This window comes from Capra hircus, chromosome 21, assembly GCF_001704415.2.
Source record: "Capra hircus breed San Clemente chromosome 21, ASM170441v1, whole genome shotgun sequence".
Classification (NCBI taxonomy): domain Eukaryota; kingdom Metazoa; phylum Chordata; class Mammalia; order Artiodactyla; family Bovidae; genus Capra; species Capra hircus.
In genome coordinates this window covers 57,605,718-57,630,382 of record NC_030828.1, presented here as the reverse complement: position 1 = coordinate 57,630,382, position 24,665 = coordinate 57,605,718, and the positions used below count along the sequence as shown (strand labels likewise).

At 38.5% G+C, this 24,665-nt stretch overlaps 1 protein-coding gene across 3 annotated transcripts in view; it reads right to left on the bottom strand.

Annotated features, from left to right (window-relative positions):
* The window catches only part of UNC79 (unc-79 homolog (C. elegans)), a 275,479-nt gene that overhangs the window by 138,401 nt on the left and 112,413 nt on the right, over positions 1-24,665 (bottom strand). For all 3 annotated transcript variants that reach the window (XM_018066543.1, XM_018066542.1, XM_018066544.1), the window contains 6 exons: positions 23,897-23,985; positions 23,237-23,277; positions 20,656-20,684; positions 13,627-13,856; positions 11,593-11,764; positions 9,825-10,055 (listed from right to left, as the gene is read on the bottom strand). In XM_018066543.1, coding sequence (XP_017922032.1) covers positions 9,825-10,055; positions 11,593-11,764; positions 13,627-13,856; positions 20,656-20,684; positions 23,237-23,277; positions 23,897-23,985 — 792 coding nt within the window. The remainder of the gene's footprint in view (positions 1-9,824; positions 10,056-11,592; positions 11,765-13,626; positions 13,857-20,655; positions 20,685-23,236; positions 23,278-23,896; positions 23,986-24,665) is intronic.

Genomic DNA, 24,665 nt, shown 5'->3' with positions numbered 1-24,665 from the left:
CTCCTCTGTCCATGGGATTTCCCAGGCAACAGTACTGGAGTGGGTAGCCATTTCCTTCTCCAGGGGATCTTTCAGGCCCAGGGATTGAATCAGAGTCTCCTGCTTTGCAGGAAGATTCTTTACCGACTGAGTCACCAGGGAAGCCCACAATGGAATCCTAATCAGCCATAAAAAAGAAATAATACCATTTGCAGCAGCACGGATGCAACTATAGATTATCATGCTAAGTGAAGTAAATCAGAAAGTGAAAGACAAATACCATATGACATCACACGTGTGAAATCTCAAATATGGAAATATGGCACAAATGAACCTACCTACAAATCAGAAATAGACTCACAGATATAGAGAACAGGCTTGTGGTTGCCAAGGGAGAGAGAGGTGCGGAAGAGAAAAACAGGGAGTTTGGGAATAGTAGATGTAAAGTATTATATATAAGATGGATAAGCCACAAGGTCCTGTATAACACAGGGAACTATATTCAATATCTTATAATAAACCATAATGGAAAAGAATATTAAAAAAAGAATGTTCACATGTGTATAACTGAGTCACTTTGCTGTAGAGCAGAGATTGGCATGACATTATAAATCACCTACACGTCAATTAAAAAATTAAATTTCAAAAACTGTCATGCCTGAGCAGAATCTTCCAATTTGGTATTGGGAAATGAATTTGCTTTCTCCCCAGACTGCTGGCTTTTCTGATTAAAGCAATTTTTCCTTTCTACCAACACTTGCCTCTCAAGTGTTGGTTTTTAAATGAAAGAAGAATGGAACTGGAGGAATCAACCTGCCTGACTTCAGGCTCTACTACAAAGCCACAGTCATCAAGACAGTATGGTACTGGCACAAAGACAGAAATATAGATCAATGGAACAAAATAGAAAACCCAGAGATAAATCCATGCACCTATGAACACCTTATTTTCGACAAAGGAGGCAAGACCATACAATGGAGAAAAGACAATCTGTTTAACAAGTGGTGCTGGGAAAACTGGTCAACCACTTGTAAAAGAATGAAACTAGAACACTTTGTAACACTGTACACAAAAATAAACTCAAAATGGATTAAAGATCTAAATGTAAGACCAGAAACTATAAAACTCCTAGAGGAGAACATAGGCAAAACATTCTGTGATGTAAATCACAGCAGGATCCTCTATGACACACCTCCCAGAATATTGGAAATAAAAGCAAAAATAAACAAATGGGACCTAATTAAAATTAAAAGCTTCTGCACAACAAAGGAAACTATAAACAAGGTGAAAAGACAGCCTTCAGAATGGGAGAAAATAATAGCAAATGAAGCAACTGACAAAGAATTAATCTCAAAAATACACAAGCAACTCCTGCAGCTCAATTCCAGAAAAATAAACAACCCAATCAAAAAATGGGCCAAAGAACTAAACAGACATTTCTCCAAAGAAGACATACAGATGGCTAACAAACACATGAAAAGATGGTCAACATCACTCATTATCAGAGAAAAGCAAATCAAAACCACAATGAGGTACCATTTCACGCCAGTCAGAATGGCTGCGATCCAAAAGTCTACAAGCAATAAATGCTGGAGAGGGTGTGGAGAAAAGGGAATCCTCTCACACTGTTGGTGGGAATGCAAACTAGTACAGCCACTATGGAGAACAGTGTGGAGATTCCTTAAAAAACTGGAAATGGAACTGCCATATGACCCAGCAATCCCACTACTGGGCATGCACACCGAGGAAACCAGAATTGAAAGAGACACATGTACCCCAATGTTCATCACAGCCCTGCTTATAATAGCCAGGACATGGAAGCAACCTAGATGTCCATCAGCAGACGAATGGATAAGAAAGCTGTGGTACATATACACAATGGAGTATTACTCAGCCATTAAAAAGAACACATTTGAATCAGTTCTAATGAGGTGGATGAAACTGGAGCCGATTATACAGAGTGAAGCAAGCCAGAAAGAAAAACACCAATTCAGTATACTAACATATATGTATGGAATTTAGAAAGATGGTAATGATAACCCTGTATGCGAGACAGCAAAAGAGACACAGATGTATAGAACAGTCTTTTGGACTCTGTGGGAGAGGGCGAGGGTGGGGTGATTTGGGAGAATGGCATTGAAACCTGTATAATATCATATGTGAAACAAATCACCAGACCAGGCTCGATTCATGATACAGGATGCTCGGGGCTGGTGCACTGGGATGACCCAGAGCGGTGGTATGGGAAGGGAGTTGGGAGGGGGGTTCAGGATGGGGAACATGTGTACACCTGTGGCGGATTCATGTTGATGTATGGTAAAACCAATACAATATTGTAAAGTAATTAGCCTCCAATTAAATAAATTTATATTAAAAAAGTAAAATAAATGGTGATCCGCCAAATCTGAGTTCTGGAACAGTTTGTGTAAATCTTTGATAAATAAGACAATATTTTATTTATCTTTGATAAATAAGACTATATTTTAATATTGTTGGTTTGATAAAAACAGCTGCATCTTCTGAGTTACCAGCACTGAGTATGATATGAACACAGTTTTTATTCTACATGGGTTTACTAGTCAAATAAAGTAATATTATATTTACTAGATGTTTAAATTATAAGACGGATTTCATTTTCATCAAATTAAATTATTATGACAAGCTTTATTTCAACAGTAATTGCGTTTTATGACATATCTTCTTGGAAGTAGTTTCCAAAATCTTTTTCATAACATGAAATTAAATTTATATTAAGTTACATGAGCTATATTCATTGAATATCCAGATCATTTCTAAGTAAGTTTAATTTTATCTACTTTTGGCTTCTTATTTTTACAGAGATGCTAAAATTATTTGGATCTGCTAATAAATATGTTCATTTTGCCATGCTGAGAAATTACACTATGAAGAAGCATATCCAGTAGAAGTTATGATAGAAGTTATCAGCACTAGTATAATAGTATAATCATACAACTATAATAGTATAAAACAAAAATAGATTAATCATAAACTTTGCTACAAAATGCTGGTATGTGACGAGCAATTCACAGTTGTTTACCTCCTGGTCTTTGAAAAACAGAGATCATTAAGTGTTGAAAATTATAATCAATATATAAATGAAACTTCTAGAAATAATAAGGGTGAAGGAAAAAAACCTCTGTATGCAGAATATTCAAAGAATGTAGGATGTGTGTTTTGTTAAGGAAAGAAAGAGTAATTCTGTCCTAAAGTAGTTGTTTAGAGGGTGTATAAAGGTTATCCAGGTGAGAAAGAGGAAAGTGAAGGGTAGAAATATGACTGAAAATAGAAAATTGTATAGGATCTATTGGAGGGGGGAGGGGGGAGATGGGCACACATTTTCATCGTGTCCTTAATTATTTAAGAGAACCAAGTCTTTTCAATGTTAAAAAAGCTAATTTTTAAAATTATCACATTAGATTCCATTTTTATTTTTGAAATTTGAATTGTCAGTTTCGTTGAATGGATAACCAAGTATTATTTCATAGCAATGTATCATCCTGATTAATTGAGCATCCAAACCTTTTGACTTTCTGACAGCTTTAGATATTTTGCTTCCCAAAATCAAATCCTAAATAAAATCTTGATCTCAAATTGACTTTGAGACTTCTGAGATGGCTTTCAGAAAATCTCAAGGGATTCTTCTCTCCGAGTAAAAAGAGATGTTAAACTAATTAGGTCTGTTTGATATGTTGAACTGCATGAAAAGCATTGGCAAATAAGAAGAGATGCTTAACCCTCTCTAGTTTATATCTATATAAGTAAATATTTTTAACATAAATATTTCAGAAATTATATGGAATTTGTAAAAATTATATGCCCTTTGTGTTCATGATTATATTTTTATGCTGCTTTGCCTGATAGTAGACAATAATGGAATAATTTTAACATCATAATTCCAGTTACTCTCATCAGATCTTTAATCACAGCCATTTTACTTTTTAAATTAATTTTTATTGGAGTATAGTTGATTTACAATGTTGTATTAGTTTCTGCTGTGTAGCAAAGTGAATCAATTATACACATGCACTGTGCTAAGTCGCTTCCAACTCTTTGCAACCCTGTTGACCATAGCCGGCCAGGCTCCTCTGTCCAAGGAATTCTCTAGGCAAGAATACTGGAGTGGGTTGCCATTTCCTCTTCCAGGGGATCTTCCTGATGCAGGGATTGAACCTGGGTCTCCTGCAATTGCAGGCAGATTCTTAAGCATCTGAGCCACCAGGGAAGCCTTACTCCAGTATTCTTGTCTGGAGAATCCCATGGACAAAGGAACCTGGGTGGCTACAGTCCATAGCGTCACACAGAGTCCAACATGACTGAAGAGACTTAGCATGCATGCATAGTTATTTACACAAGCTTAATAAAAATCTGTTCTCCTTGTAACTGGACATAATAGGAAAAATTGGTTATGTTTTCAAGGCTTTGACTGAAACGTCATACTTGAGAAAGATACTCAAAGAATAAAATATGACCAGACAGCTTTAAAGAACTGAGGTGGACATTATGAAGTCCATGCTTATAAAGCCCTCTTGGAAAAACCAGCCTACTACTTGACTTTTGATGTCCCCGGTCTATAAGCAAATAAGAAAAGTCATTTCCTGACAGACCTAGAAACCTTACAGCATTTGAGGGATCTCAAAAAGAAAAATTCACCCAAATCTACAAATACTGAAGATAAATATGACAAATTCTTGGCTTGGCTTCCCAGCATGGAAAGGCCTTTAAAAGTCCAATCTGAGGTTCTCGAAAAAACTTGCAGCAAAACAGATTCTTGAAGGCCCATGTGGTCAAATACCACTTTCGTTGTATGTAAATAATCAGGCCAAATTTAATGAGACTAGACTTACTTTGTGAACAGAATATCTTACTCTAATTATCTTTGGTCAAAACTGGGAAAATTAAGAAATTGTTTGTTTCAACAGAAAACTATACTCACACTTGTGGGTGATCAGATCTAGCCCTGTTCACTGAGCTATTTTTCATCTCTTTATAAACTGGATCCTGCTGTCTTGCACACTTTGTGAGTAATTAATGTTCCCAATTGTTTTTCCTACCTTTCTGACTTGGTGTCACTGAGAACTAAAACCTGACTGCCTGGATCCTTACTGAGACTCTAGGCTGTCTTGTCCCAAAGCCCAGCAAGCTAAAGCAGGCAACTTGATATAAACTTCAAAAGACTTCTTGCTTCAAACAGTTTAGGCCACTTGGGAAGTTCACCAAACATCCACATCTTCCAGGCTCTGCTCTAGAAAATAACCATGCCAGTGACACTGATGAATTCATCATCATCTGAAGGTGCTTCAAGCCCAGCATCTAGAAATCTTGACTGTTTTCCTTAGGCCGTAGAAACTAGGTTTATAGTCTACTCTAACCACTAATCTTTATTTTCTATTTCCTTATTCTAATTTATGTTCTTTTGCATATCTCTTACCTAGCAGTTCCTAACCCAAAATCTTCTCTCCAAGTCAATCAACCTAGATTCCTTTTTGTGTGAAACTTCTAAGGAAGTTGCAGATGGGAGAAACGTGGGGAGGCACTCAGACCCCCAGAGTTGGTATAAAGATTACATTAAATGGAAACATTTGCGCTAAAGAAGATGTAGAGAGAAATCTTATCTAAACTTCCTTTATCTGACTAAACCAGAGCCTCCAGAAAGTATGGCTTCTATTAAGCCCCTCCAAAGGGAGTTCTCGTGAATTCGGCTGCCCTGGAGAAAGGCTGCCCATTTCCATTAGCATAAAAACACCCAAAACAACTTTCCCTATCTTCCCCTTCAAGCCTCCTCACAAATGCCCCTCACACTCTAGAAGTTTGGTATATAAACTTTTTATCTCTGGTTATTGAAAAAACTTCCCATCAATGAGTACTTCTGTGTGTAAATGTAAATAAACTTTGTCTCTCCTCTTGTTAATAACAAGTCAGTTCTGTCAATTAGTCATGTCCGACTCTTTGTAACCCCATGTACTGCAGCATCCCAGGCTTCCCTATCCATCACCAACTCCCAAAGCTTGCTCAAACTCATGTCCATCAAGTCAATGATGCCATCCAACCATTTTATCCTCTGTCGTCCCCTTCTCCTCTCACGTTCAATCTTTTCCAGTATTGGGGTATTTTCCAATGAGTCAGTTCCTCGCATCAGGTGGCCAAAGTATTGCAGCTTCAGCTTCAGCATCAGTCCTTCCAATGAATATTCAGGATTGATTTCCTTTATGATTGACTGATTTGATCTCCTTGCATTCCAATGGACTCTCGAGAGTCTTCTCCAACACCACAGTTCAAAAGCATCAGTTCTTTGGCACTCAGCTTTCTTTATACTTCAACTCTCACATCCATACATGACTACTGGAAAAACCATAGCTTTGACTAGACAGACCTTTGTTGGCAAAGTAGTGTCTCTGCTTTTTAATATGCTGTCTAGGTTTGTCATAGCTTTTATTCCAAGGAGCAAGTATCTTTTGATGCCATGGCTGTGGTACCATCTGCAGTGATTTTGGAGCCCAAGAAAATAAAGTCTGTTACCATTTCCATTGTTTCCCAATTTATTTGCCATGAAGTGATGGGACCAGACACCATGACCTTAGTTTACTGACTGTTGATTTTTAAGCCAGCTTTTTCGCTCCCCTCTTTCACTTTCATCGAGAGGCTCTTCAGTTCCTCTTTGCTTTCTACCATAAGGGTGGTGTCATTTGCATATCTGATATTATTGATATTTCTCCTGGCAATCTTGATTCCAGCTTGTGCTTCTTCCAGCCCAGTGTTTCTCATGATGTACTCTGCATAGAAGTTAAATAAGCAGGGTGACAACACACAGCTTTGACGTACTCCTTTCCCAATTTGGAACCACTCTGTTGTTCCACATCTGGTTCTAACTGTTGCTTCTTGACCAGCATACAGATTTCTCAGTAGGCAGGTAAGGTGGTCTGGTATTCCCATCACTTTAAGAATTTTCCATAGTTTGTTGTGATCCACACAGTCAAAGGCTTTGGAATAGTCAATAAAGCAGAAGTAGATGTTTTTCTGGAACTCTCTTGCTTTTTGTATGATCCAGTGGATGTGGGCAATTTGATCTCTGGTTCCTCTGCCTTTTCTAAATCCAGTTTGAACGTCTGGAAATTCTTGCCAATTACATGCAGCCTCCCAACTGCTGGAGCCAACTTGGAAGAGGAAAAGTTTTCCTCCCAATATAATCATCTCCTCTTATTTTTCAGAATTCATGGGGTTCCAGGCAAGAATACTGGAGTGGGTTGCCATTTCCTTCTTCAGCTGATTTTCCTGACCCAGGGATCAAACCCGTGTGCCCTGCATTGGCAGGCATTCTTTACCACTAGCACCACTTGGGAAGCTCTTTTCAGAATCATATCACACTAATTCTTTACTATTCCAAAAGAAACAATAATTGAAAACATATCAACACAGTCAAAGAATGCCAGGAAATGGGGAATTTCCATTATGCAAAAATCTGATTTTAAATATAAGTCAGTAGGTGGCACCAAAGAAGAAAGAAGTGTATCTTGATAAATGCACAGAATGCTTTGACTCCTGGAAATCTAATAAAACCTACTCTTTAGAAGGTATATGTTATGTTTTCTTCTTAAAATTCTTATTTAACCTGAAAAATGCCTCAAATTTTCATTGAAAGCAAACCCCAAAATCACAAATAAAAATAAAACTTAGAAAATCCCTTGAAATAAATTTCATGTATTACTGGCAGAAACTGATTCTAGATATCCATCTTGCTGGGCTAGACATGAATGATAATATGAAGTCTTAGCAGCTGTGCATCTGAAACCTGTGATCCAATAAGGCAGAAGCAAGAGAACAAGCACAGAGAAATTCGTCCTAGAGCCAGAAGAAAAGGAGCATTTGGGCAGTTCCTTTGTGGCTCAGCTGGTAAAGAATCCGCCGGCAATGCGGGAGACCTGGGTTCGATCCCTGGGTTGGGAAGATCCCCTGGAGAAGGGCCTGGAGAATGCCATGGACTGTATAATCCATGAGATCCCAAACAGATGGACATGATTGAGCAACTTTCACTTTCACCCTAAATCTTTTGGGCATTCCACATGAGAGGGCAGGGACCACTCATCCCTAGATATATATGTCAAACCACAGAAACTGCTCCTAGTCAACTGTTAGCCTTTCCCCAAACCAGAAAAAGGCTGAGCTCTAGCAGCCTCAAGGAAAGGCTATTTTATTTCCTGTTTCTTAGTTAAAATATTCAGCGGCGTCAGGAAAGAATAGTCCCTTGAATTTTTTAAAGATACGTCACACATTCCTCTTGCCATTCTTCCCCATCTCAAACTAACATCAAAACAGCGTATCAGCTAAAAGGCAATTCCTAAGCTCATTTAGGACTTCCCTGGCGGCCCAGAGGGTAAAGTGTCTGTCTACAATGCGGGAGACAGCTCTATTGACTAAAGAGAGGTGTTCCTCTTCTACAGACACTGGTAACACTCTAGTAGCTAAGGTAGTGTCAGCAGACAGGGCAGGGCTCCAAAGAAAAAGAACCAGGCATGGTTTTCTTGACAGAAGAGAAGCCACTTTCACTTAAGCCATTTTGTGATCCAAGCCTGTTCACAATGCTTGCCCTTGAACAGGTCTCAGTAATCAACAATTTTAAGGATAGTAATAAAGGAAAATCAGTCAAGAAACAATAGTCTAGCAATAAAAGAGTCCTAGTTCCTCCTCAAGGAATCTACCTTACAATCTGATACATACTTTTGAGTTCTGCAGGAAGCAAGGCCCCCACCCAGGTGGAGGATGGGGAGGACAAGCGGAGACTCCCGACTGGTCAGAATCTAAGGAATGATGGTGTTGACCTTTTCTGACCCTCTTGACTTTAATCAACTAAAGCTTAGACTCTGTCCCTCTTTGCCCCAGTTCTATGCTGAATTCTCCTCTGCTCAAGCCCCTTCATGAATATGCATGTATCCTTAGCCTAAAAGGTCTCCAATTTTGCTGTTGAGAGATACTGCCTTGGAAAGATCCCTGGTGTCCTCCTCACTTGCTGCAAGTATTAAGAAATCCTTCCTTCTCGTGACCTTTGCCTTGGCTTCTATCTTTTAGCTCAACACCCACTGAGAAGTAAACCCAGGTTTTCAGTAACAATAGTGCTTCTCCCAAGTCCTCCTCTCCAACAAGTTCCAAGCTGTAGGTCTTGATGAAAAAAGATGAGTATTTTATCGCAGGACAAGAAAATTTTTAACATAAATATTCTGCCCATTTAGGCTTCCTCCTTCCCCTTTAGTACATGTTGTGCAATTGCATTAACCAGACTTCCTTAGGAGATAACGTTCCTTCTTAACTGCATCAAGCATCACAACTGCTTGGGAAATAACTTTCCTTCTTATCTTGTAAGAGGCCATGATGACCTGTGACCCACTCAGTTCAGTTCAGTTCAGTCGCTCAGTCGTGTCTGACTCTTTGCAACCCCATTGACAGCAGCACTACTCACTTAGTATGTGTAGATCTGGATTGTGTTAACTGTCAATAATACATCAGTTGACATAAAACCCTTTGTCTCAAAATTTTACATATCTGTGCTATGGCCTCCAAAGGGCAGAACAATCCTCAGAGCTTTCTGAAAGACTGTCTCTTGGGTTATAATCCTCAGGTTGGCTCAAATAATATTTCCCCTTTCTTTTTTTTTTAAACTTTTCATTTTTTTATTGGGGTATAGCTAATTAACAATGTTGTTAATTTAGTTAGTTAGATAGTTTCAGGTGACCAGCAAAGGGACTCATTCACACATAGACATGTATCCATTCTCCCCTCCATTTCTTTCCTAGATAAATTATTGATTAATTTTTTTTTTATCAGCCTCCACTTACCCGGGCAAATTCCATTGGTTTGGGAAGAAGGCACATGACCATGACATCAAAGCGAACATCACATACTGTCTTCAACCACTTGGTGACAAACTGAGGCTTCAGCTTTTCTACCAAACTTCCAACTTCATCATCCATCATATACGCTGTGGAGTGAAACCACTGAAACACCATGGCCACGAGCCTGGCCAAGCTTTCCGTAGGAGTATTCTCACTGGGCGTGCAGAGGCTCACCTGGAAATAGATTAGATTCTCCTTCAGCCTCAGTACATAATATGTTTGTTTAAAGACCAAAAAAAAAAAAAAAGATGTCCCTGATAATCCATTTGAAATAGGCGGTCCTACATAAATGATGGAGGACCACTTATCCTGGAAACTGTGTTCTTCTCTACAGAGAGACAAACTGCAACAACTTCCCCTCAAGACTGCACCTCCCAATTAGCTTTTTCACCTAAAAGAAATCAATTACATATTCTGTACCAGGTAAATACTTTTAAAAAGTTGAGTCTACAAAGTGAAATTTCATAAATATCTTTAGTGCAAAAATAATCTCTATATATTTCAGTTTCAAAATGATCAGATTCACCAAGAATTTCCTAGCAGTAATAATTCTGAAAACTTAAGAGCACCACCCCTCAGTTCACCACATTATAAATAGACTTTTCAAAACTGTTCACCATTTATTCATTAACCTTTTATTAAGCACTGAAGTAGGGTTCAGGAATATAAAAAATAAATAACACATTATCTTTGCCTCAATGAGTTCACAATAGTAGTCAATTTGTCATTAGATAATAAGTTCTAGGAGCAAGACATGCAAAATCAATAATTAAACTCCAATTTGATAAAGCAAAACAAAGCAAAAAAATATATGAAAGCATAAAAGAGATGTATCACTATGGAGACTTAATCTATTTCTCCAATGGGCAAAAACAAAAGTCTGCTTCTCTGCAGAACTGTCAAATTCAGCATTCTTAGAACTTTGGATGTGTATGTTTGATCTTCCCTGAATGAATACTTCAGTTGACTCAGTCAATAGAAGCCAAATTCCCTGCACTGGTTTGGCAATAATTTTTCTGGCTGTGTTACAGACTTGCCATAAATACACAAAAAGATCCACAGTAACTGAACTTGCAAACAAAATATTACGTCAGTGAGAGGTGAATGATCTATAAATTATATTGAATCCAATATTTCATAATATACTCTAGCAACTTACCCACTTGTTTCTTGTCAAAATGTGCATTTCCAACAGTTTAGAATCTGGCACAAAAGGTTCCAACACCTGGCTATTCATCAGAATCAACAAGGGATCTTTTTAAAAAGTTCCCAAGGTTCTGGGATGGAATCTGGGCAATGACATTTTTAAAAAGCCTTCCTGGGTAAATCCAATGTGCAGTCACTGTCCTAGAGTATAGACTTCCTATGCTAAGGTTGGCTCCTCAGAGGGAGCAGTGGTAAAGAATCTGCCTGCCAGTTCAGGAGACACAAGAGATGTGGGGTTTGATCCCTGACTCGGGAAGATCCCCTGGAAGAGGAAATGGTAATCCACTCCAGTATTCTTGCCCGGAAAATTCTATGGATAGAGGAAAGTGGTGGGCTACAGTCCCGGGGGACATGACTGAGCACACACACTGGTGGTGGTGAATGCTAAGGTTAATTTTTCACCATTTACTATTTACTTCCCTAAAAAGAACAGAAGAAACTCATCACCAGGGCAATGTTGGAATAAAACATAAGATATTAGAGATTAGTTAACTTCTTTTCTTACTAAGAACCATATTCCAAATTGACTGAGTAGCCGCTGGTCGTGTTTATCATCATCCTTGTTGTCAAAGTCAGCATTATCCAGGGAATGGTGAGAAGAGGAGAGACCCAGCTGCCGCCGGCGATTCAGCTCATGTTCCCGCTGCTCAGCGTGGAACTCGGCTTCTTTCAACAAGCTGCAGAAGAGGAGAAATTTCAGGTGAGACTACCCAAAAGCACGCTCAAGATTACGACCCCATTCAGAGCAATTACTTCACGAGTTTTCAAGCATCACTCATTGTTCTCCTTTAAATTGGAAGGAGCCTCATGTCCTTGTTATTTTCTACTCCATCCCCATCTCAAAGATGTATAACCTGAGGCACAAAGAGGCTACTTCCTCCAATCAATAAGAATCAACCAGAACTGATGCCTTCTGGCTTTAAGTTTACCAATCATCCCACTAGAAGCCAATGCTTCTCCTATATCTAATGTGAAGCTATGAAAGAAAAAAGTGAAAGTAAAAGTCACTCCATCATGCCAGATTCTTGGCAACCCGATGGACTATACAGTCCACAGAATTCTCCAGGCCAGAATACTGGAGTGAGTAGCCTTTCCCTTCTCCAGGGGATCTTCCCAACCCAGGGATCAAACCCAGGTCTCCTGCATTGCAGGTGGATTTGACCAACTGAGCCACAAGGGAAGTCCCATATGAAGCTATGTGGACATCAAATGCATGATCAAGGACAGTTTGAGGAACTGATACTCAAATGGAAAAACATTTAATATCTAGAATTCAAAGACCTAACAGTGAATAAAAAAGATTCCTTTTTCAATTTTCTAAGAAGATGACAATTTTAAAGAATAATACACAATGTTGGCAAGGGTGTAGCAAAAACTGTCATGATGTATGAAATTCACATACACTCTTTGAAAATCAGTTTGGTAATGTATCAAGTGTCCTTAAAATATTCATACCCTTTGACCCAGTCAGCCACATCTGGTCATCTACCCTAAATAAATAAAAAATACAGGACTGGCACCATACACAAAATAGTTATCAGAGTTATTTATAACAGTAAAAATAATGGAAGAAATTGAAGTATCTAATGGTGGAAGAAAATAATCTAGATAAATATTATGTACCCACTAAAAATGATAAATGTGGAAACTATACAACATGGAAAGACGCTAATGGTATAATGTTATATCAAAAAGAATGTGGATACACTGTGATTACAATTATATAAGTAAAATAAGCATTTGAAAAAAACTAGAAGAACATATGCAAAAAACAACTGATGATGATGACAGCAGTATGGCTGTGTTTTTCTCTTTCCAAACTTTCTGCGTTGTTTTATTTAGCAAACATTTATTGCACTTCCACATGTGTTGGCCACTGGGATAAGAGAAACAGAAGACTTAGTCCTTATCTTTAAAACATACATTCTAATATTGTTTCTTTATCTTTAAAAAGCTTGTCTCGGTGAATAGTATACAAAAAGAGAACAAGTCTAGAGTTATCACTTGTAAAGCTCCCTTTTCTCATGTGATAGAAAAAGCCAGCTGCCTGCAGGATCTGGTCCATCTTACTCCACAGCCTTCTGGTTTACTCCAATACCGAATTGTCTCGAGTTCTCCCATCCTTCGCTGCTGCAGTCAAGTCTGGGACACCTCTGTCCCACCCCTTCTCTCTGACTGGCGCCTCCTCTCCACTCCCTGAGAGTCCCATCTCTGCGTTGTCACTGTGCTCACCACTTTGGCTGGCAAATTCGTGCTTCCATTTTTACAGACTCCCCTGCCATGGGTAACTTGAAGGCAGAGACCATATTTCACTTTCTTCTGTCTTCCAGTGCCTACCACATGCCTGGCACATAACTGGCATTCCATAAAAATACTTGTTAAATGAGCGAATTAAAACATCATCACTGCAACACTGTAGAAAGTGAGCTGTCTGGCTGAGGGCTCTTGAAGTTAAATTAAGTGTGCACATCTCAATGGGGAAAGGGTGGCTCAGAGAGAAGGCAGAGTTTTCAGGGAAAGCTACTAACAACCCTGTTACCTAATCACGGCCTCCACGGCACAGACAAGCTCCTCAGCGCCACATTCCCGGGTGTTGATGGGTGGAGGGGAGGTTTGATAGAGGTGGGTCTCTGAGGCAGCCCCCACTTCGTTACTGTGGTGATTTGAGTGGCATCTTTTGCAGTACCGAACAGGCCTGTTTCCGTGACGACCACAGCATCCTGCTGAAAAGCAGGTGACCACAGCTCTTCTAACATGGGAACTGCAGTTCTAGAAGGAGAAGAGTGAAATCAATTAAAATTCACCACTGAGGTAAACAGGGCTAATAATTGGAACAAATGGAAATTTCTAGGGCCACTAGAAGAGGCAGGACTTTCCTGAAGTGTCACTAGTTTCCAAAATGCAGCTCATCTCTAACCAGTTAGATTTCAGTCATAGTTCAAAATTAAGGTGAGAAGTGGTTTCTATTCGTGTTAAGTAGTAGAAACTCTAAATATGAATGAGTCTGTGTTAAAAAGTCCTCTATAAAGTGACCTCAGCCATGTGGCATGGGGTGTGGGGGGCTTCCTAGATTATCTCAAGTTAGTGTTTCAATAGTTTTCAGCAGAAATATGAAAAAAAAAAATGAAAACTGTGGTCCAGAGAAAGCATAGCACAGCACATCAGGGTAGGAAACAAACAATTTTAAACCCTAAAATAAACTTTCAAAATTATTTTATCCATCTCCTAAAGACCACATTTCTATTGCAGCTCATCTGTCCTTGATGCATTCAAGGATAGGTAGGGAGCTGTGCTGTGCTCAGCTGATGGCCCAGAAGCTGGTCTGCCCATCCCCACCAGCGCTCTTTCTATCAAGACCTAAAGAATATGTCAGTTGATAACACGGGAACATCAAAGCACAGTAATAACCATTCATAGATGCAGCTGTTGAACATCAGCTACAGAAAAAGAATCAACAGATGAAGTGTGAAAAATGGTGCAGTGAAAAAGAGAGATCCAGGGTTCAGGGGAGTTTATTATCAGAGCTGCCCTGACAAGAAGCAGAGGGGCAAGGCAGCACCCATGCCCACATCAAGTAACTTGAGGAGCAATCAGGAAATATCCCTGACCTCTCCATAAAAGTGTACCCAAGCCTGTTAGAGATGCCACCACCACATACTCAATAGCTTGTGTCAGAGAGCATTTCACCCTTTTGATAGAGCTTATTAAGATGGAAAACACTGAAAAAGAATATGATTATATGTATATGTATAACTGAATCACTTGGATGTCCACATGAAACTAACAGAACATTGTAAATCAACTATTATCCAATAACATTTTTTTTAATATGAATCAGAGAAATAATACCCTAAGCCATTATGAACTCAGGGCTTGCAGAAGATTGGAGAACCTTCCATGACAGATATCTTGGGGAAACAGAAGAAAGAAAAAACCAAGCACAAAACCAACATCCAGACATTGACCATGTGTTGAATTGCTTGTCGGAAAAATCATTTCAAAGTAAGGCTTGCTCCACTTCGATTTTAGCACAAGGCTTTGGATACAAGTGCTGGGAAATCTCATTTTCTGAACAGGACTCAGGTCAATAAATCATAAAAACAAGTTTAAATTTTTATGATCTTTTTTCCCTTTTATTAATGTTTTTTAAATTATTTGTTAAAATATAATGTATTTCTTCTGCACCGAGGCCTACGTCTTCTTCAATAACCAAGTCAGTCCTGACTTCTCCAAGTGAGGTATATTTCTTGCTTTGTGCTCTTTCTCTTTCACATACTAAGTTTCATTCTGGAAGCACATGAATCCTTACCAGTTTGGGACTTCTCCAAACCAAACCAAACCACATCACTAGCAACATGGTTTATGTCAGAGTATATTGTTAGTGTTTATTTCTTCCTTTTGATTGTAATTAGTCTTTGTTCCTTGGGGATTCCCACTGTTACATAAACAATGGAATGTGGATATGGGTTTAGTGTGAAGAAAGAAAAGGCAACCCACTCCAGTATTCTTGCCTGGAAAATCCCATGTACGAAAGAGCCTGGAGGGCTATAGTCCCTGGGGTCAAAAAGAGTCAGACATGACTGAGCAACTAACAGACAGAACAGACGGGTTTAGTGGGTAGTTATTAGCTATAATAAAGTCCTGATGTTTAAGGCCTACAATCTCCTATCCTATTTCCTGGTCACAAATTATTTACATTCTTTCCACATGCAAATTCCTGGCAGGAGGTTCAAGGTGGTCTCATTAAATGAAGTCCAGTGGTGGTTGAGGCTCTTTGGGTTTGGTTCCTCAGATAGACTTCCATGTGCCTTGAACCTAAATGGGCTGTGCCAGCTTGAACCAAGAAAACACGGCTAAGTAATACTCGTGTGACTCCCAAGGCAATTTCTAAAAAAGACATGCTGCTTCTAAAAAGACATCTTAGGGTCTGAGAAAGTTCTCTCTTCAGAAGCTTCCTCATCAAGATACTCTTCTCAGGATTCTGTCATGGCCCAGGCATATGGAGAGGCAGTAAGTCTCTACTCAACAGAGCTGGCTAAGCCCAGCCTTCAAGTCACCCCATCCCAGAGCCCTAACATATGATCTAGATGCCACTGGATAATTTCAGCCCCTGGCTATTCAAGTCTCCCCAGTGCGTGCATGCATGTTCAGTCACTAAGTCGTGTCCAACTCTTCATGACCCCATGGACTGTAGTCCACCAGGCTCCTCTGTCCATGGGATTTCCCAGGCAAGAATACTGGAGAGGGTTGCCATTTCCTCCTCCAGGAGACCTTTCAAACCATGTCTCCTCCATTGGCAGGTGGATTTTTTTTACCAATCAGCCACCTGGGAAGCTGTTAGTTTTCCCAGATGAGGCCCCAAATATCATCAAGCAGAGATAGGCTGTGGACTGTGCCCTGCCCAAATCCCTGACCCTCAGAATCTAAAAGCATAATTAAACAGTTGTTGTTTCATGCTGCTACATTTTGAGTGATTCCTTAGGTAGTATCTGGATACTAATGCATACATTAGTATCTGGAATATAAACTGAAAGTCAACCTAACCTGCTTTATCACCACGTGCCATCAATTCTAAATAATATCAGTGATAAAATACTTTGGTTGGTCAAAGTTCTAAACAATTGCTATGGTTCCTACTGTTTTTTTTTTTTTTATTTTTTTAGTTGAAGTGAGAGTTGGACAATAAAGAAGGCCGAACACCGAAGAATCGATGCTTTTGAGCTGTGGTGTTGGAGAAGACTCTTGAGAGTCCCTTGAACTGCAAGGACATCAAACCAGTCAATCCTAAAGGAAACAAATCTTGAATATTCATTAGAAGGACTAATGCTGAAGCTGAAGTTCCAATACTTCGGCCACCTGATGCAGAGTCAACTCATTGGAAAAGACCCTGATGCTGGGAAAGACAGAAGGCAAGAGGAGAAGGGGATGACAAAGGATGAGATGGTTGGATGGCATCACTGAGTTTGAGCAAGCTCCGGGAAATGGTGAAGGACAGGGAAGCCTGGCATGCTGCAGTCCATGGGGTTGCAAAGAGTCGGACACAACTGAATGACTGAACAACAACAATAGTTGATTTACAACATTGTGTTAATTTCTCTACAGCATCTACTAAGTTTAAATAGGGCTTCGCTGGTGGCTTAGAGGGTAAAGAATCTGCCTGCAATGTGGGAAACCCGGGATAATATATTTCCAAGCCACAGACAGTCCTCAACCCTGTGAACTCAGCTACATGCATTCATTTCAAAAGTAAACCAGAGAGATTTCTCTTGAGTTCAGATTCAACTGGGTATGTTTTCATATGTTCACTCAAACCACGCTGTTTCACTGCTTGGAATTTTTTTTTTTCACAATTTTATTTATTTATTGGCTACACTGGGTCTCATTGCTTTGTGCAGGCTTTCTCGAGTTTCAATCCGTGGGCTTCTCATTGTAGTGGCTTCTCTCGTTGAGAAGCTTCAGTAGTTGCAGCATGTGGGCTCGGTAATTACAGTACACAGGCTTAGTTGCTCCATGGCATGTGGAATCTTCCCACACCAGGGATCAAACCCATGTCCCCTGCACTGGCAGGTGCATTCTTATCCACTGCACCACCAGAGAGATCCTCACTGCTTAGAATTTTAAACATAAATAAATAATTCCAAGTGGTGTCATAGAATAACAAAAGTGAAATTAAGAAAAGTCTGTCTCGCAAAAGAGACACAGATGTATAGAACAGTCTTTTGGACTCTGTGGGAGAGGGAGAGGGCGGGATGATTTGGAAGAATGGCATTGAAACATGTATAATATCATATAAGAAACGAATGGCCAGTCTAGGTTCGATGCAGGATACAGGATGCTTGGGGCTGGTGCACTGGGATGACCCAGAGAGATGGTATGGGCAGGGAGGTGGGGGTGGTGGTGGTTCAGGATTGGGAACATGTGTACACCCATGGCGGATTCATGTTGATGTATGGCAAAGCCAATACAGTATTGTAAAGCAAAATAAAGTAAAATAATTTTAAAAATAATAAATTTTAAAAAGAAGTTAAAAGAAAGAAAAGTCTGTCTCTTGATGCTTATTTGACATAATCTTTTTTTTAACTGTAATATAGTTGATTTACAATGTATTTGATACAATCTTGACATTTATTTCAAACCTACAATTCAAATGTAGAAATATCTAGTACTGAAAGAAGTAAAGACACAAGCTTTGGCCAAAGCAAGCTTGAACCATTCTGATCTATTATGAACCAAATAAAAGTTCTCAAAATGAACTTTCATATAAAATACATTTATTAAAGAATAAGTAATAAAATGTGCTAATTTTAAGCTTTTACCGAAAATAATTTTGTCACATAAATGAGGAGAGTGTTAAAAAATGATCCATTGTGGGTGTCAAATAGGTTAGGTATACCACCAGAGCCAGGATATATCAATTTAGAAAATAAAACTGTTTCTCATCCTAGTCTCTCCAGCTTGTAAAAGATTTTCAAAGTAGTAAATAGCCTCAGGATAAAAATGAAATCAAAAGTATGGTGAATGACTATGATCCTTTGTTAAAACTTCTGAAAGATATAAGGTGATGCCCAGTTGAGCGTCTCTGCTAGAACATAGCTTCTAATAATGTGAAGGGCAGACTGAAATGCCCATGATATAAAAGGAACTGTCTCAAAAAGAATTACAGATGTGGCTTTGAGGGCACTGAACTCCAATGAGATTCATAGAAAATCCGCAAATTTTAAAGAAAGGCAAACTAATAAAAGCACCACCAGCAGACTAAAAGGGACACACACAGTGCCACACAAAAAGAGGTCTATGGAACCCTATGTCTACATGCAGGAGGCAGACTGAGAGAGTTACTCAGTTGCAACATGGGCTATTTCTTATTGAAAAGTAAGCATGTCTTAGAGAGTGGAGGAAAGATCCCAGGACAAAAATGAATTAGGAAACTACTCCCAGGAAGCAAAATCAGACCCTAATCAAGGCACATTTGCTATCCCTGGAGGCAGAAGAACTGCTGACATGTTCATGGCTGGAGTTGCTATAGACTAGTAACAGCTATCTGCTTGTTCTTCCTCTTTTTGAACGGAGGTCTATTGCTGTCATCCTTATCCCTGTCTCACCATTTTGTGTTGGGTATGTAGAGGGCGCATAACTTGCTTTTTAATTTACCAGTCTCTGATTCAAGAAAATTTGTACCTGAAGGGTTTCATAAGTGAGCAGACCAGATGCAGATCAAGACAATGGACTTTAAGCCTGAAGCCATAAGCGGGTTAGACTTTTCCAGGTCTTGAAAGGTGGTAAGAATATTTGTCATACGGAAAGAATGTAAGGAATTATGTCCAGAAGGTGAATTGTGGTAGATTAAATATGGTCACAAAATTCTTGCTGCTCCTTCTCTAAAAGAGGAGGAGTCTATTTGCCCACTCGTTTAAACTGGGCTGTGCTTTGGACCTGCTTTGATCAATGGAATGCAGCAGAAGTGATGCTGTGCTAACCACTGAGTTTCAGTCTCAAAAGTCCTTGCAGCCTCCTCTCTCACTTTCTCAGAACCCTCATACCTTGAGAACAAATCCAGCCTAGCCTCCTGGAAGATGAGACATCTAATGGAAAGAGAGAGGGCCAGACACCCTAGTCATCCCAACCATTCCAGCCATCCCAGTTGAGGCTCCAGACATGTAAGTAAAGTCATCTGGGACCAGCCAATTGCCAGCAAGCCCACTAACTGACTGAAAATACCTGAGTGAGCCTAGAGGAGTTTATCAAGAGAACTATCTAGGTGAGCGTAGGCAGGGCTGCTGATCCACAAAATTGTGATCAAACAAATGTTTGCTGTTATAAGTTAATACATTTTAGGATAGTTTATTACATGGCAATAGAAAACTGAAACAGCCCTCCAAAGGTATCCACTCATAATCAACTCCTAAAACATTTAAATGACAGGTACATGGTCTCATAGCTAGATGGGAAGACAGCTGACCAGAATCCAAGTATCTCAATCAACCAGCCCAGAGTTCTTTGTATGACATCATACTACCTTCTCTTGTATTTCTCAAACAACTAGAGCAAGAAAAGAAGATAGAAATAGCTCAGGGAAAGTGTCAAGAACAGTGGCTATTTGAAGGAAGAATCTTCAAGTAGAGATATCATTCACCTCACATATAAATATGTATTTTCCATATATATTTGGTCTGGTTATATTTTTGACACACAAGTGTTGGACCACTTGCACTCTACTTCCAAACAATAAAGATTTTTAGCAAACAAGATCATCATTTACCAAAGTTAAGTTGCATTGTCACTCATTTTCGTATTCAGATTTCTACCCCAGAGTTACACATATGCTTTTATTTCATATTATTTTTCAAAAACACTGTGCATATGGTGGGTAAGCAAAAGCAGAAATGGAAATAGAGACCATCGAGACATAGCAATCTTGCATGCTGAATAATTTCTTTTCCCCCTTCACAAATACAGTGACATGTACATACTGGGAAACCATGGTGCAGAAATGAGACAGATGTCAATGAATGAATTTACATACAAACACAGCAAATCATGCCGCACCACACAGATGGTTTGCTCTTACCTTCTTCTGACATATAGCAGATATTTCAGCTGTAAGGGGAAGGTACACAAAATATCAACAAAAAAGAGAGCCCATTTTTAATAAGGGCAGCCACGAAGAGGAGTAAAAACAAGCTTAGTAACACAACCTCCAGATTTGGCCAAAACACCTTTCTCCTTTGTCTCATGAATTGTCATCTACTCATTCTTAAAGAGATTAAAAATACCTGTGTGCCGCAAACACTTTACCTATTCCTAGAAATAATTAAACCTTCTCAGATATGACTTAGAATTCAGATCAAATAATTTTAATCTCACTCAGTCATTTGGCAGAGAACAAAATTGAGGGTTATAGGAGTTCTTCAGGATCATACAAGCTATCAATGGTAGAGACCAATCAATCCAGAAATGTCTCTGGATTCCCTGTCTACTGCTCTTCCATTATGCTATGACACTGAGTTGATGTGATATACTTAGAGTTTCGCCATGGAGATGATTTGCTATATCAGAACTGAAGAAAAAAACTTAATAACTTAAATGAATTAGACTCAAACTCTCAACTAACATCAGTCCTTAACTAGTGCAAAACCAGCTGAAGGCTTCTTAAGAGAAAACATCTTTCAAACCCATGGATAGGTCAGTTGGAGTAAGGCTGTCAAACTACCTTAGTACTTCAGGATTAAGTTTAATAAATGGATAAAACTCTTTGTAGTAGGCATACCATTTATCTCCAAGAAAATTGGTGGTTGATAAAACTTGAAAATAATTTTTCTAAGAATCTGTTAATATTTTCCCTGAAATAGTAAGTGCTCAAAAAATAAATTACATCATTGTTAATAGTCTATATCACAACTTACTAACAAAATCAAAGGTAAATGTCTCCCAAACTCCATCTAGAAATTATGAATTAGTGAATGTCAAATCAATGAGATTAACAACTCAGTTTTTAAAACAGATTTTGTTTAATTAATGGTTATTTAGTAGTTTGATATCCTGGCATTTATCTTAAGCTGAGGTTAGTGGGTCATCTCTCTGGATAAGTAATGAAAAGTTATTGTCAATTTTCTTCAACAGATGAATATCATCTGGAGATGACCAGAATTTAGCAACATATCTATACAGTAAGTCCCCTACATACAAGCACGTTTCAGTCTGAGAGAGCATTTGTAAGTCCAATTTGTTCATCACGTGCAACAAAGTTAGCCTAGGTACCCAACTAACACAATCAGCTATATATACCACTGCTTTTATGCTTGTTTCCAGACATTCTGGGCTTGAAAGAAAGATACTGTACTACTATACTCCGTACAATACAGTACTATACAATGACGTACACAAAAATACAATCACTTGTGGAGGATGCACGCACCCCAGACATTCCAGACACGTGAACTAATTTACGAAATTGGACATGCGAACACACGTTTGCATCTCTGAAAGTTCACAACTGGAAGGGTTGTACGTAGGGGACTTAACTGTATTTAAAATGTAATATAGAACCTGACTATGGGTTTTACCTCAGAGCATCAGAAGTTCACTTGCAAGGCAGCCTAATTTAAGAGGGGAAAAGTTACCTCTACCTATGTAAACCCAAATCTTTTCACAGATATTCTTATATAAATCTTTTCAATGTCTCTTTGAAGGATATAGAGCTGACATTTTTGATCCATTTTACAAATGCAGAGCACTCATTAAATAATTTATTTCTTAAGGTTGAGATAATCTAATATTGAGTTAAACTATAAGGAAATGGTGTATAATTATCATCAAGCAAAGTACTTTAGTTTTTTTTTTTTTAAAAACTGAATGTAGTTAACATAAGGTGTTACACGTAAATTCTTTCATGTAAGTTCTTCTATTATCTACCTCTGAAGTTATAGATCAAGTTCCTCCTGTGTGCCTGATCTATACTCAGTATGACCCCAGCTTTTTTCACCTTTCATCTTTCCTCTGCCTTCCTGAGTATTTTTCCTGGTCATTTCAGCCTGCAGTTAGGTAACTGGAATATCTGCCTCCCCATACATAGAGAAACGTTCTGTCTTTGACCTACCAGCTTACCAGGCATAGCTTTCAGAACTCTAACAAACTGCAAGCATTACAATCTAATCTTTTCACTGAAATGGGCCAGATATATTTAATTATCCCCATTTTAATGAAGGAGAAACTGACACTCAAGATGATTGAATGATTTTTCCTAAAAACACAGAGCTAGAAACAGTGGCAGAAGAAAGACCCATTATTTAATGCTCTTCTCACTACTGTTCTTTATTCTCTTTCTGACCTGGCACAGCAAGCATACCATTGGCAACACCTGCTATATATACAGAAAATCCCTTAAGACAGAATTCAGCTTTGGTCATACAGAATCCCAATTCCAACATCTACCCTTAATTTTGGTAGAAGTGATGCTTCTTCCCTTAATATTCATGTGTGGGTATATTACAACCAAGACATTGATACAATGCTTCATATAAAGGAATATTCATAGCAAATAATACTTTGGTTGCTGTCTTTGTAAAATAAAAACAGTAGAAAAGGAGACAAATCACCTGTACCATCTGTCACAATTACTTATTATTCATCCTTCCTGAAGTAAACCATACCTTGCGGCAGAAGAACATCAATCAGCCATTCACTGTGGTCCCTATAAAGAACAATAGAATCCATTTTTGAGCCTTTCTGCAATGTTATCCTTCCACATGAATATTTATAAGCTGCACGCTATTGTTAAAACACTTCTAATAGAAAGGACATGTAATTAAGAGCACTATCCTAATAAACTTTTTAAATGTTTAATGCATTCCAGTTAAATTTTAAATTATAGGCATTTCATCATATTCAGTTATCTTTAAATGATATTCTCCAGATGCTAATTAAGTCAGCCAAAATACAGCATGATTTGTAGAAAGCTGAGTGTGATTCTGTGAAACTAACAAGCACAGAAAAACCATATGAATTTTATGTCAAGTTTGAAAACCACAGCTTTCTTTTCTTTTTCACTATGGCCTTTTTACCAGGGTCACTTGAAAATTGGAGCTGTTTTTTAAGTGGAATTGCTGCCTTTTGTCACATGGAGAGAAATACTGAAACATTTCAAAGCTGATGTCTTTTCAAATGAAAGTTTGCTATATATTAAATATCTGACAAGCTAACCTTTATAAAACAGAGAGGCTAATGGGAAATGAGGGTAACGTAATCAGCATAAGACGAAGTGATTATTCTTCTCAGCGTTGCCCTATTAGATTGCCTTTTCTTGCACCTACCCTGCAATCCGCTGGCTGCATTCTTCACAGAGATACAACGGGGGTGGTTTATCACCCAAAGCTACAGACAAGGAGGGGTCTATACACATCTGAAACACAGGAAAAGACAGAATGAACTCTCTTGCCCTGTTTATCATGTCCCCTATGTCAAGGACACAAATGTTTCAATAACAGATTTTCGAAAGCAAAGCAGAATAAACAATTTTTAGTAAAACCCATTCAACCTAAAATTGTTTTTCCAACATGGCAATTTAAATGTGACTACTGTGGTTTTTCATTTCTCTTGTTATTTGTGATGCAAGTAACAAGCAGTGTCAAGAAATCCACCCTCATTCTATAAAGATAAAAAATCATCTCATTCGGTGGCTGTTCAAATTGCTTCTGTATTACTCACACAGTAATTCCTTCTTTAATGTGGTAAACACAGTAATCTCTCTTTGGGAAAAGGAAAATGCATTATTAAAATGTAAAAATCATAACTATTAGCAAAATGCTGGCAGTAGAGAATTTTGCTTCTCAATAAACCTCATTCAGAAAATTTAGCATTAAATCCAACATTGAGTGATTCCCTTTTCTTACTCGGGAATCTAAAATCTAGATGTCCAACTTTCACTTTCAGGTGTTTTGTTTTGTCTTGTTTTGTCCACATATGATCTGTAGTTTGTTTAGCTGTGCAGTATTCTGTTCAATTATTTATGGCTGTTTTCATTAGCCTAAGTACAAAGATGAAAAGTGTTAATGTTAGGTGATCACTAGGATATTTCAAATA